At 36.5% G+C, this 15,253-nt stretch overlaps 1 protein-coding gene across 1 annotated transcript; it reads right to left on the bottom strand.

Annotated features, from left to right (window-relative positions):
- Positions 1-4,695: 4,695 nt before the first annotated feature.
- On the bottom strand, positions 4,696-14,386 carry KLRB1 (killer cell lectin like receptor B1). Its single transcript, XM_013049541.2, has 6 exons — positions 14,221-14,386; positions 10,916-11,014; positions 10,158-10,232; positions 9,078-9,232; positions 8,586-8,695; positions 4,696-4,848 (listed from the first exon to the last, which is right to left on the bottom strand). Exons 1-6 carry the CDS (start codon positions 14,318-14,320, stop codon positions 4,701-4,703), a joined length of 687 nt encoding a protein of 228 aa, XP_012904995.1. The 5' UTR covers positions 14,321-14,386; the 3' UTR covers positions 4,696-4,700.
- Between the last annotated feature and the right edge of the window lie 867 nt (positions 14,387-15,253).

The raw sequence follows: 15,253 nt of genomic DNA, 5'->3' as shown, positions 1-15,253 counted from the left end.
TTTTTCTTTTTAAATCATTATTCATTCAGTATTCGCTGAGTATCTGCCTGACATCTTTCTAGGTTCTTGGGACACATCAGTGAAGAGACAGGCAGAGGTCACTGTGACTGAGGAGCTCACTGTGATGAAGGGATCCACCCTTCCATTGCTGGTTGGCAAAAATCGCTTCATGTACAAAGGAATCATTCATTTAAATCACCCTGTAATTGCATTAGCACCAAACAAGAAGTTGAAATAGGGGCACCTGGGTGGCTCAGTCATTGGGCTCTGGCTCAGGTCATGATTCCAGGGTTGTGGGATTGAGCTCTGCATCAGGCTCCCAGCTCAGAGACTGGAAGGCTGCTTCTCCCTCTCCCACTCCCCCTCCTTGTGTTCCCTCTCTCACTGTGTCCCTCTCTGTCAAACAGATAAATAAAACCTAAAAAAAAAAAAAAAAAAAAGTTGAAATAATGTGTAATAATTGGGTACTGCCTTTTGTGCTTTCAGCTTGAAGAATCATTACTAATGAATAAAAGTATCTGAATACAAACCTGGAGAAGAAAACAAGCTATCTGGAGAGCTGTTTAAGTAGAATTGAAGTACATTTAGAGATTATGCTTACTGAATGTCTTTGTCTGGGAATTGTAGCAGTGAAGTAGTTCCCTATTTCCTAAAGTTATTGAATATTTTGAAAATTTCCCATGAATCACAAATGATAGATCCAAAGCACACTCTCGAGTATACAGTGTTCGAAAGTTTGTTTTGAAAGGGCCCCACTAGATTATGTTGGGGTAGATGGAGAGGTAGATACGCAATCGCCTTCATATACTTGGGAGATCAGATTTGGGTTCCAGCTCTATCAGTGGGTCACTTCCTAAATGCTGACAAGTCATTCTGTGCTGCTTTTATTATTTTTGAAAAATGGTCTTTTTAGAAAAACTGTTGTTTTAACTCAGCCATCCACCCTGATAAGGTTTGAGGCAACAGTTCTAATCAGTAACCACAGATATTGGTGAGGAAAGCTTTGCTTTGAGATAACGCCAGTCCCCATCACCATCTCACTTCAGTCACATTAGAGACCCCAAGCAAGGACCATCTTGGCAAGCCCATTCAATCAACAAATCTGATTGTATAATAATTTATTTGTGCAGGAAATACTGAGAACTTACTATATGCCAGAACCACACATTGTTTAATAATGCTACATAGGTCCTTCCTCTCACAGAGTTCATGATTTTCTTAAAAGATTTTGAGAGGAAGTTATTTACTTTGAGAGAGAGAGAGAGTTAGAGCATGCATGAGTTGGGGCAGAGGGAGAGGGAGAGAGAATCCTCAAGCAGACTTGCTGCTGAGCATAGAACCCCACATGGGGCTCAATCCCAGAACCCTGGGAATTATGACCTGAGCCATGATCAAGAGTTGGCCTACCAAAATAACAATAACAAAACAATAAACAGATAAACAAAATAATTACCCCATTTCATGTGTTACGAAAGAAATAAGGCATTGCAATGGGACAGAATGGAAAAAACTTTCCTGATATAGTACTATTTATTGTTTGTTTGTATCATTTATCCATGGCAAAATTCCTTAATTTTTTTTTAAATTTTTAATTAATTATTTATTTTTTTATTCGAGTACACTTGACACAAACATCAGTTTCAGGTGGTTTTTTTTTTTTTTTTTTTTTCCTTTGTTCTACTTTTTCTTGGTTGGAGCAGAACAAGCTCAGCCTGGAAACCACAACCCAAACCAGTTAAGTCCACAAGGTGGCAGGATGGAGTCCACGGCAAACAAGCGAAGTGCAAGAGCCGGTTACTTGCAAAGCAAAAGAATCTCGGGCCTGGCTGCCTACACATCTGGGCAATGACTTTTAAAAAAGCTAAGCTAATGTATCAAGAATATCTTATTTTTAGTTTTTTTTCCAACATAAGGGTTTTTCCGCAAGAACCACTTAAAATTTTTTTCAAAATTTAAATTCAATTAATTAACATATAATGTATGATTGGTTTCAGAGGTACAGGCCTGAGATTCATCAGGCTTATAAGATACCACGAAAACTACTTTTTACCATGCACTGCCCCTATAGCAGCAGGCTGTGAAATGAGTGTACAGGAAGTAAAACGGAAGCAAATCTCCAAAAACGGTCTTCAAATCTCCAAGTCATGGTGGGGAAAATAAAGAGAAGGAATCTCACTGGTCCAGCCTCAAGGTCCATCTACTGTGACATGAATAGACTACACTGTGTCATTACTCAGCTTAGCTCACGATATTAAAACAAGTCAGGGATTTCCTTTTCTTCTTTTCATTGTTCTGTCTTGGTACTTGTGCAGCGTTAGCCAGGAGAGCTGTGGAACCAGCCTCAGAAACATAAAAGCAATTCTTATAATATAGCAAAGAAGAAATGTACTTGTATTTTGGAAAAGTAAAGAGAAATAAATTACAAATTGGGGGAGACAGAGAAGTTTGAAGAAACATCCAGAAAGGAATTAACATTTGATTTAAGCCATCCGCAACTACTCTGGTTTTTCTAGTCCAAGCATGAAGATGTGTGAAAAGAGGACCTCACACTCATGGGACAACACGTATTATACTTTGAAATCATACAACATCAGGAAGGATTTGGAGATCGGTAAGGAGCCTGCACACAGAGCTTATGGGCCACATAGCGGAAGTGTAGATGGTAGATCTTAAATGATGTACCAAGTATTTGGTACATATTTTAGAGTAGCACTTAGTTTATGTCAGTAAACACTGACTCAAGTACTGTAACCAGAATTGTTTCTTAGATCTAATTTTTAAAAAAAATTTTCTTAGATTAACATATAATGTGTTATTTGTTTCAGAGGTACGGTCTGTGATCCATCAGTCTTACACAATTCATAACACTCACCATAGTAGATCTAATATTTTTTAATGTGCTTGGAATATGGTTAGACATGCTTTCCTCAGGGAGCTGCACCTTCCTAGTTCGAGTCTCAGAGATGATCTCTGGTATCCTATCCAATGATAAATTTAATTGATCATCTGATACTGCAATAGAAAATCCTGGTGACAGAAACTAACTTTTTGGAGTAAGTTTCATTGTAAAACTTTCTTACAGATGTGTCCATTAAGAACACTTCATTTGGGATCTAACAAGTGTAAGAGAAGGAATAGATCCATGTTTGGAATGAATTCTAGATTAACTGGATGGTTTTAGAGCACCGTACCCTATTCTCTTTGGAAAGTTACACTGAGGGGTGCCTGGGTGGCTCAGTTGTTAAGTGTCTGCCTTCGGCTCAGGTCATGATCCTAGGTTTCTGGGATCCTAGGGTCCTGGGATCAAGCTGGGCATCAGGCTCCCTGCTTGGTGGGAAGCCTGCTTCTCCCTCCCCGATTCCCCCTGCTTATGTTTCCTCTCTCTGCTGTGTCTCTCTCTGTCAAATAATAAATAAAATCTTAAAAAAAAAAAAAGAGAGTTGCACTGAACATCATTTCAAGGGATGGAAATCTACATTGTCAATTACAGAAACACATTTTTTTTTTCAGGTTTCTGTTCTTTACAGGTCTCTTCTTCAAAAGTGACAAACACTTCAAAGTCTAAGTAATTTCTTTCTTAACTTACATAAATGAATTATACTTTGGGTTTTTGACATATTCAAAATTGTATATTAACAAGTATTATAAATCATTATGGAAAACAGAAAGTCAAATGTTATTTTGGTCATCATAGTATGTACTAGAATTTATATAATTCAAATTGGCATTGAATGATTAGAGTAAGTGTATATCTATTTTCCAGAAATTTTATTATAAGTCTCCAGTATTATTATTTATTTGATCTCCATAGAAGATGTGGCATGTTTTAAAAAAAAGTTAACACTCATGTAATTTATCTGAATAAACATTTCCCTTTTGTTGAAAAAAAAACACTTATTTTCCATTAAATAATGGAGAATTTAATTGCATATTTCTTGCAGCATGAATGTGAGCCATAGAAAGGAGACATGGAAAACAGAAGTAATGAGAAAAAAAATGTGAAGAACATTGGAAGGGCGGGAAGAGTGTAGATCCCTTTCTGAGATTCTTTGGTTATGAGATTCTATCAGAGTCAACAGAATGGACTTAAGTCAATGTTCTGCCACAATCCAGTTGTGTAATGATATGAAAAATCATTGGCTATGAAATAGTCACAGGACTTTAGTAATCTTTTACTAAAACTATTCAAGAGGTGAGCTAAGGCATAGAGGAAATTGATGAAGGACACACATATATGTCAGGACTGGAAACCATTTCTCTCAGTTGTTCTGGGCTTCTTTCCATAGAAAATCACTGTATCTTAAAAATGATACATGTCGGGGCACCTGGGTGGCTCAATCGGTTGAGTGTCTGCCTTTGGCTCAGGTCATGATCCCAGCGTCCTGGGATGGAGCCCTGCATTTGGCTCTCTGCCCAGCAGGAAGCCTGCTTCTCTCTCTCCCTCTTCCCCTGCTTGTGTTTCCTCTCTCGCGGTCTCTTTCTGTCAAATAAATAAATAAAATCTTTTTAAAAAATAATACATGTTTTCCCCATATATTTGTTTCCTCATTCATTTAATAAGCAGATTAGACATGAACTTCTGTAAGATCCACAGTTCACTTTGCATTACTAAATACACATTAGGCCAGTTTAGCTGTCTATATAGTTGAAATTGCAGAGACATGTAATGGAGAGTAAAGAAATTGAGAGGGAATGTATAGTCAAGACTCAGAACATACTTTATTTCTGACAGGTTTTAGTTCTTTTTGGCAGATCCATCGATTTTCTGTGTCACAGTAGTCAGAAACAATTCCTGTCTGTGAGATGAAAACACAGCTGCTTTCTTGAGTAGAACCAGTAATTTGTAATCTGTGGAGCAAAAGAAAAGCTTCCCTTAGTGTTTCGGATTTTCGCACATAATCAATTCTCCTCATGTAGCCAGTGTCTCCTGTAAATTTCAGGCAACAATGGGATGCTAAATTATTAAGTATAGCATAAGTACACAGTCACAAATATAATGGTATAAAATTTTTCAAAAAAATATTTCATTTTTTTATTTATTTAGAGCACAAATAGGGGGAGGAGCAGAGGGAGAGGGAGAGAAACTCCCAAGCAGACTCCATGCTGAGTGTGGAGCCTGATGTGGGACTCAACTCTGGGCTGGACATGGGGCTCAATTCCATGACCCTGAGATCTGAGCCACCAAGGAACCCTGAAATAACCCTTTAATTTAAAGCTCTACCTATCTTTGGAACTTGCAAGTTCATCTTCACTGGAAAAGCATCTCCTCTAACAAGAAGCTTCATAATAACATATACAAAGAAGACAAGCTTTGGAAACTGGGATTCTCTTCTTATTCTTATTCTATCATTAACATATCATGTGAAATTTCATTACTGAACTTCAATTTTCTTAAATATACAGGACATAACCACTAATATTTGGGGGAGACATTGAGATGGCACATGTGAAAGTATGACAATGCTTAAAAGTAAATGTAAATGTAAAGTAAATGTATTAAGTATGCAGTGAGTGAGGAACATACAGGGTCTACAGATGGACACAGCTAGGAAAAGACGCTTTCTTTGTATGGCATGTGGTCAGAAGTTTCCTTTTTTCCCCATTCCAGATAGAGGTTGGAGGGTGTGTGCTTCAACATGCCATTAGTTCCAACAAACAGGAGGTTTGGGGTTCACTGCTGGTGAGGGTGAGAGTGGAATAGGCAGCATTAGGGTCAGGTGCCAGGAATGGGGTGAGTTCAAGACTCACGTATGTGTTTCAAACCGAGTGGAGTGGTGGCTGTGGACAGGGTTCTGTCACAGCTTTTCTTTGTTACTTCATTGCATTTCTTCATGCAGTTCCTTGGTCCTCAGTGGCCAATCTGATTCTTCCCTAGTGTCTGACACTTTTGTCAAATTATGAACTTCTCTCAACGGGGCTATTGCCGAAATCCACCATGTTTTATTTCTTCTATCTTTTTGATCCCTTCTTCAGCTTTCAAGATATATTTTTTAATGCTCAGATGGACAGGCCAATGACTGTCTTTCCAAAAGGCTATTAATGGCTTCCCAAGCTTTCTTTGACCAGATCTCAGATTGGCTCTCTAACCTTATCTCATTTAATCCCTAAACAGTCCTGTGAGAAAAATTATCATCACTCTCTATTTTTCTCTGTACCAGCAAGCCAGGCTGACAGTTAAAATGAAGGCAGAATCTGATGCCTTTTCTACTATAACCCGATACCTTCTACATTTATCTGATCACCACCATCTTACTCAAAGCATCATTTTTATTCCAGAGTAAAATGGAATGTTCAGCTGAATTTAATTCATCCACTTTACCTATATTTCTGCTCAGAGACACTTCAGTATGTTTTTCAATTTCATTATGAACCTCAGTAAAATAAGTACACATATGTTAAATTGAATCAACCAAAATTAACTTTTACTGTATGTCTTAAAAATTAAAAGTAAGTCAGTATCAAAATTTCATTTATATGTAAAGTATAGGATATAATACCCAGAAAGCATATAAAAATATGAGGACAGATTTTTATGTGTGTTTCTGTGCTCTGTGTGTGTGTGGTATATGTGTAGAATACATGTGGTGTATATATGTGTTGTATATGTGTAGTGAGTATGTTTTGTGTGTGGTGTGTGTGGTGTGTGTGGTATATGTGTGATGTGTGTTTGGTGTATGTGGGTGTTGTTTTTGGCGTGTTTTGCTGTGTGTGTTTGTGGTGTACATGTGGTGTGAGGATAGATTTTATTTAACAAAATGAGTATGCTTACCTTTTCAGGACACTTTATTTATTTATTATTTATTTATTTTAGATTTATTTATTTTATTTTATTTATTTTATTTTTTTTATTTATTTATATTTGACAGAGAGAAATCACAAGTAGATGGAGAGGCAGGCAGAGAGAGAGAGAGGGAAGCAGGCTCCCTGCTGAGCAGAGAGCCTGATGCGGGACTCGATCCCGGGACCCTGAGATCATGACCTGAGCCGAAGGCAGCGGCTTAACCCACTGAGCCACCCAGGCACCCTAGATTTATTTATTTTAGAAAGAGTGAGAGAGCACAAGGGGGAGAGACAGAGGGAGAGAGAATTCCACGCAGACTCTGCTGAGCACAGAACCCAACATGAGGGTCTGTCCCGTGACCCTGGGATCGTGACCTGAGCCGAAACCAGGAGTCAGATGCTTAGCCAACTGCACCTCCCAGAACACTTACTTTAAAGTAATATTTTAAAGAATCATATTTGAAACAATAGTTTAGAACATGGGTCAAACAATGTGAAAATGATCTAATGAAGCCAGCTTTTTTTCAATGTTTAACACTTTCCACTACAGCTTTGATAAACTTGAACATGCTCCTGTGTTTTAAATTTCATGTTTTTTCCTCATATTCCTCATGTTTTTTGAATGGTAAAAAATTTTAACTATAATTTTTGCAAATTTGATTGAATCAAAGACTAAAAAATGTGACATAATATCTCTTCTGAAAAATTTAACAAAAAGTTTTTTTTAAGATTTTATTTATTTATTTGACAGAGAGAGAGATCACAAGTAGGCAGAAAGGCAGGCAGAGAGAGAGAGAGAGAAGGAAACAGGCTCCCTGCTGAGCAGAGAACCTGACACAGGACTAAATCCCAGGACCCTGAGCCGAAGGCAGAAGCCTTAGCCCACTGAGCCACCCAGGTGCCCTATCAAAAAGTTCTTTACAGAAACATTATTGAATTCCTACATGTTTTTGCTTCTGATGAAAAAAAAAATACTCTTCCCTTGTTGTACAATTAACCATGAATTCTGTTAAAATATGTAATTTACCTGTGCAGCATCAATTCAGATTAATCAAGCCATATTAATCCCATTAATCAAGCCATATTAATCCCATTTCCTCAAATAACTGTCTCCTTTACACCACTAGTTAAAATACACAGCTGACCCTCAAACATGGGTTTGGACTACACACTCTTATGCATTTATTTTTGGATAAATAGAATACATTTTTCACGTTTATGCTTTTCTTTTTGGATAAATAGAATACACTACTGTAAAAGTCGTTTCTGTTCTTATGATTTTTAAATAACATTTTATTTTTTCTATATTGTTGTAAGAATACAATATAGAATATATATAGCATATAGAATATGTGTTAATCAGTAAGCTTTTGGTGTGTCTGGGATCTGCACTCTGATATTTACTTTTTTTTTCCCTCTTATATTCACTGTTCCACGGCTGATTGTGACCAACCAAAGCATGTTGTCCCACAACTTGAAAAACACTACTTAAAAATTCTTGCATGCTAAAAGCCACCAGCTAGAGATGTTTAATTTCATGTGCCTCTCCCAAAAAAGTTACTCTGTTTCTTGTCTCCACTAAAACCCTTTTGCAGATTAAAATAGATATTGCTATGATGTCTTTTCACATATGGAACTTTTCAACCAACCAACTTCAACATCATTCATCTTAGTCTATTCTGAACCTCTTAAAAATTTCTAAACTAAATTAAAACCACAAAACTCGATCTTCCATAACAGTATTACTATCGTGAAATAAAACCTGATGTACAGTGAATATTCAAATTAGCTGGTCTAATACTCACACATTTGAATTTAAAAATGAGCCATTAATCCACTTCCATTTCTTTTCTGATAATGTTAATCCAATCCAAAATAGCATTCCCTTTTCATTTATCCAGTTTTGTATGAGTTTCTACCAATGAAATGGAAAAAAAAAAAAAAAAGGTTGAATATTGAATTGGCATTAGCTATTCATGGTTTGCATTTTTCTACTCGTTCTCTAAACCAGAGTTCAAGTGTACCTAGTCTATTATATCTTTCCTAACTCCCCATCAGAGTTAATTATTCTTTCTTTGTGATATTATTATGTCTACATTTATACTCTTATTGTTGTATGCATCAAATAATATTCAATTATTTGCTTACACCTGTGCATAGTCTCTCAGACTGTGAGCTTCTTGAAGTCAAATTTGCTACTTCTATCTGCATAGAACATTTGGGCTAAAGTCAGAAGATCTTGGTATGGTTAGAAAAAAGTGCTGAGTTTTACTAAGGTATCTTATTTAATTATTTACCAATTCTTCCTGATCTTGAATAAGCAGCAAACTGGATTCTTTTGTGGAACAATCAATCAGACTGTCATTCCAAGTGTTGGGAGCACGGGAAAGAAACAAGCATTTTTCTTGGAGTAGATGCCATTCTCCTGGGCACTTTAACAGGTTTGATTTCTCTGAGGTAAACAGAAAGAAGAAATAACTAAGTGTTATATTTCTATCCTGTCTCCACCCACTGCGACTAATCATACATGTACAGGTCATTGTAAATGCACAGAAATCTCTGATTCTCACTGTGAGAACAACAAATGAATTTTATTATAATTTAAGGTTTTTGAGACTTACTGCTCATTCTGGTATCAAGAAGTGCAAATTCACGACCATGAACTATATTGAGCATAAATGGAATTACAGTTATATTGAGCATCAGTGGAATCATACATAGAATATTAGAATAGGGAAAGACCATCAATGTCATTTAAGCAGCCACGTCCTACTTTTTAATGCACTGACAGAATAATTTAAGTCCACATAATCAGATGGTGGTAGAAGTCAAAACTATTCCTGAGTTTCCTGTAATAATAATTCCTACTCAGCACTAGGTCTGACTCCAATATGTAGTTTTCCAAAAAATGTTTATTTTAAACAACATGAAAACTGCAAGGTAGATAATAATTGATTTCACTAAATTAATGACAAATTCTATGGAAAATTTCTTATTGCCAAATTATCTATTTGCTAACTTCAGGCCAAAAAGGACAATAGTTAACTTTTTGACATGCTCATTAAGATCATCAAATATTTCATGTGAGCCCTAGTTTACTTTTTAATGTGTTATTTGACTATTAATTATTGAATATTCTAGCAGCAACTTCTCATGAGGGGGCATGAGCTGGTGATTAAGATCATAGACTTTGATGTCTGGCCACAGGTGTAATTTCCGTTGTCACCTCTTACTAGGTGACTAAACAATTTACTTATCCTTTCCTTTTCTCAGTTTTGTCAAACATAAAATGAGAAAAATAATGCTACCTTAATGTAAGGTTTGGTATCTGTCAAATATGGGCTATTATTTTTAGGAAGTTCAAGCTACCAAATTACCTTTTGTTTCATTCTTGTTCTCTTGAACATCCACTTGGCTTTCCTCTATTGATGAGTTTCGTCTTAAGAGTATCACTAATAAGTAAGGAGAAACCATTAAGAAGATTAAATGCTGAATGTGGTGAAATGGATATGTTATATTGATCATGTTAGGAGACTGTATTATCTCAGCAAGGCTGATAAAGCAAGATAAAGCAATAGTAATGTCGTAGCAAAGGGTCTAGAACACAACATATGTGTTAGAACACAGCATACATACACAAACAAACAAACAAACAAGAAAACACATGGAACAGTGAACTCACACAGACACTGACTTACCTGCTATCTACTCTTAAGTTGTTTAGACTCCTGACCAAGCTTTTTTATCTTCAAAATGAATATAATCATGCCTACCCCATGGGAGAGATCGCCTAGTGCATTCTGGAATTTAGTAACACTTAAAAAACTGTAAATAGGGGAAATTTTTATTTCTCTTTGCCATTGTCATGTTTTTATTACAATTGTGATCATTTACAGGTTCTGGGAGCACATCTGAAATACCTCATGAGATGATCAGAACAATTAGGAAGAGAAATGTGAAAGGCGAAAGTTTGCAGAGGAGGTTGGGGCCGAGCATTGTGTAAAACGTTGTTTTGTAATTGTTTTTATTTACTAGTCTTTCACTAAGTCTGAGGTGGCCAAATGATGTTGATACTCCAGTATTTGTGATAGAAATAATATAAGTATTCTGAAGCAAATGATCTTGAATCACTTACCTGAAACACTCAACCCAATCACAGTCAAAGTAAGAACAATAATGGCAGTACAACCAAGTTTCAGAGCAAACGGATGCCAAGATGAACCTTGACAGATGTCTGAGAAGTTAAGAAAATACACTCAGTTAACCCAGTTGAGTACATCTGGTATAAAAAGCAAGGGCGTTTGGGATCACATATAGGCAGATTCAGGTTGGGAGCTGGGAGCAGGGAAGAACATTTATCAGACATATTAGGGTCCCAGGAGGTGGATTCTCAGTCAGATCCAGCTGAGGCTTTGTTCATTGATAAAACAGAAATATTTATACTTGTCTTATGGACAAATGATCACTGTAATCAGGTGGGATAGATGTGGAAAAGGCTTGAAAATTGCCAAGCGCTGGTGTGAAAATGAAGGACATACCCTATTGTAGGGAGTAAGTCAAAGGACTTTGTTTAGAAAGGATGGCCTTCATCCGGTCAAGGTATTTTAGAAAGAGCTCTACTGAGGCTCTATTTTGTGTTAAGCACGATTTTAGGTTCCGGTGATATACTACAATTCTGTTCTTAGACATGGATTCCTCTACTTTATTGTTATCTAAAATAATTATTTCCAACTTGAGTCAGATGCATGACATTAAGGAAGAGTGTTTTGTGAAGCTGCATATTATTTTCAGTATTTCAATGAATGTAACATAGCACAAACTTATGTCTACGACATTGCATATTCTAACAAAATATCAAACACATTTGTATTTCTCTGTAATCATATCTTTTGTAATATATTGTATATCTCATGTTCATCAGAAATTGTGATTGTATTAATTAATGAAATGGAAGCCTAAATTAATCATAACTTTATCAACATATTTTGGTTCTCAACATCTTATTTATTTAATTTTAAAAAAGATTTTATTTGTTTACTTGACAGAAAGAGAGCACAAACAAGGGGAGCGGCAGGCAGAGGGAGAAGCGGGCTTCCTGATGAGGTAGCTTGATCTCAGGACACTGGGATCATGACCTGAGCCAAAGGCAGATGCTTAACCGATGGAGCCACCCAGGCATCCTGGTTTGAGACATCTTTTAAGTTTTGGATTTATAGGGAAAAATCACGAGAGTAATTTTCTAATAAAAATATTTATCCCACAATTCTTTCAGGTCTTGACTCCAGTGTCATCTCGCCATCACCTTCTGTAAATATTCCACTTGATACAGTCCCCTCCCCCAAAACTAAATTCCACTTCTATTTTTTTATTTTCCTCAGTTGCACTTAATATCATATGAACTTTTTACATATACTTAGTTCTTTGTTTATCTGTGTTTATAGTAGTATAATATAAATGTAATAAAGGAAAATCTTTTTCTCTGTTTTGTTTACTGCTTAGTCTCAGCACCAATAGCATGCCTGGCACATAGGAGGTGCTTATTTTCGAATGAATGAATAACCTCTAGAGGAATTTTGCCATCACCTTGCATATTTTTCTAAGGGACCAAACGCCTTGGCTGTGACAAAATAGGTCACTGATCACATCTCTGTCTGGTTTTACTGACTCCTTTGTTTGTGCTCACTATTTTACAGTAACCACAGCCTGAAAAATTTGGCCAAGAAGCTCAGTAGTGGTTTCATAACAAATGTAGTATCAGGTCAATGGTTTTTAATGACACATTTTGTTTTTTCTACTTTTTTAGGTTAGCTTTCAGGATGATATTTTGTAGGATAAAAATATAATCAGACCAGACAAATTTTCTGGACCACTGATTTGGGGTTATAGAATAGCTTTTGAAGAAAATCTCCCTGCCTCTTTTCTCTTCCCTTTTTTCTGACATTCCCTTTCAACACGATCTTCCTTTCTCTCCATTTTTGCTAGATCTAAATAGGGTAAAAGAACTCCTACTCTGTCCCATAAAAAAATAACTGTGGATAAACCAAATCCCAATTGTAGTTATCAAAATCGTTCAATTTCCCTTAACCACTATATGGACAGTATAGTGAAACTTATTTAGTAATCCCTAAACCTTTTTTCCCAATTTAGAACATTGATAATTTAATAGTTGCAAGCCTATACCAAATCATCCTAAAAGGATATAGCCCACATGCTTAGCACAACATGAACTGAATATCTGGTTAGATAAAAATCCCAATATTACATTTGGTTAGATTTCAGAAATTCATGATAATTTCATATGTATTTTCAGCCTCGTTCCTAGTCTTTTTTCACCCATGTCCAGATCATGGCATCCCTCACCCATTACTTCACATTACACTTCCCCATTTTATTCCCCTGCCACAGAAAAGTGCTGATTTCAACAAGTATCAAATAAGTTCGTTCATTAATGGTATTCTCTAGTGTCTCATGGCTTATCTCCTTCTAAACTGTAATACTTTTTTTTTTTAAGATTTTGTTTATTGATCTGTCAGAGAGAGAGAGTGAGAGTGAGCACACAAGCGGTGGAAGTGGCAGGCAGAGCAGGCAGAGGGAGAAGCAGGCTTCCTGCCAAGCAAGGAGCTTGATGGCAGGACTTGATCCCAGGACCCTGGAATCATGACCTAAGCCGAAGGCAGTGGCTTAACTGACTGAGCCACCCAGGCATCCCTAAACTGTAATACTTTTCCAGTATCAAGTTTCAAAGTCAGAAACTATCACATGGTAATTATATTGAAGTCTTTGATCTTGAATATGATTTTCTTTCAGAAAATTTCTCCCCCTTCTCTTTGGAGAAGGAAGGATGTTAATCATTAAGCTTGTACTTTACATTGTGAAAAAATACTATAGAAGTGAATTCATTAGAACTTAATCTTAGTATTTTGTGGAGGTAATGGCAGGTAGTAATGTGTCTGTAAAAATATTACTTTGTTTATACGTGTAAAATATTTCTTCCTGGTTTTTAAGGCTCAGTAATAGAAGTGATGTTCTATGTTCACACTAGTGTCTTTAAAAAAAAAAGATTTATTTTTGTATTTATTTGACAGAGAGGGTGAGTGAGCACAAGCAGGGGGACTGGAAGAAGCAGGTTCCTCACTGAGCAGCCTCCTTGATGGTGGGTTCGATCCCAGGACCTTAAGATCATGACAGGAGCTGAAGGCAGACACTTAACTGACTGAGCCACCCATATGCCCCCACACTGATATCTTGATAAAAAATGATATCTATAAGGTCTGTGCTTTTCTGCACAGTTACTGTTACCTACAGACAAACTATGCTGCACCACCATAACATAAATATAGGACTGCTGCTCATCCTCAGAGCAGTGATTTAAAATCCTAAATCCAAGAAGAAACTCTGGAAGATAAAACAAAGGCCAAAAGGAAAATTAAAGGTACCTACCTTGAGGAAGTGATGGGGGTGATGAACTTGTAAGGCAAGAACCCCTGGATAGGTTTAAGTCAGCATATACCACTTGTCCATCCATTGCCAACAGGGGCATATGGCCCTGAACTTGTGTGTAAGGGCAGACTCCAAGTTCTGTGAATGAAGATCAGCAAAAGGAAGTGCCCAGTCTGAAATGCTTTGTTGTCTCTCTTGTATCCCCTCCCACCCACACTTTTAGCTGTGGGTTTTCTCCGTAAATTAGTGAGACAATCCACTTATTGGGTGTCCAATATACTTAGATACGTAATATCTACCTTGCTTAATAACCTGGTCTGTATGACAAAATTCAGACAAAATTTTGTCGTTATCTTTCTAACCATTCCTTTTGAGTATCTTTCTCGGGGTCAGAACCAGGATGAGGCAAATGAGACATTCATTTAGGAGTCTCCAAAAAGACTCAGTAATCAAGATAAATAATTAATTAATTCAATGTTGCAAAAAATAAACATTCATGCAAAAAGTGGCAGAATGCCTTTTAAAAGCTCTAAATTCTTCCTGAAATATTTGTGTTCCAAATAAAGTTGCAAACTATGGAAAAGGGCATCTAAATGTGGAAATGGCCACTTGTAAGATAATTTTTTAAAAAAGTATCTATAAACCACTCTTAGCTTAGTTCTAAAGGCACTTGTGAGTATAACAAAGTTTCTATGTAAGTAAAAAAAGAAATTGAAATATGCCAGAATTATAGAAAGTGGAGCACTTAAGTCTGTGGAATTTCCTCTTTCAAGAATTTTTGGGTATAGGACCTTGGATGTCACCAAATCTGACATTCCCACTATACAAATGAGAAGAGAGAAAACCAGGAGTTTCCTCAAAGTCACTTAATGTAATCAGGGCAGAACCTGTATCAAATGCTCAAAATCACTGGATAGTGAAAGCAGTCTCCTGGTTTTGACTCCCCAGAAGGCAGGAAGTGTCTGTTCACAGCAGAAAGTTTTCTTTCTTTCTTTCTTTCTTTCTTTCTTTTAATATATTTTTTTTATTTTTT

This window comes from Mustela putorius, unplaced genomic scaffold (assembly GCF_011764305.1).
Source record: "Mustela putorius furo isolate JIRA1106 unplaced genomic scaffold, ASM1176430v1.1 tig00537227_pilon_pilon_pilon, whole genome shotgun sequence".
Taxonomy (NCBI): Eukaryota; Metazoa; Chordata; class Mammalia; order Carnivora; family Mustelidae; genus Mustela; species Mustela putorius.
This window is presented reverse-complemented; position numbering and strand designations above follow the sequence as displayed.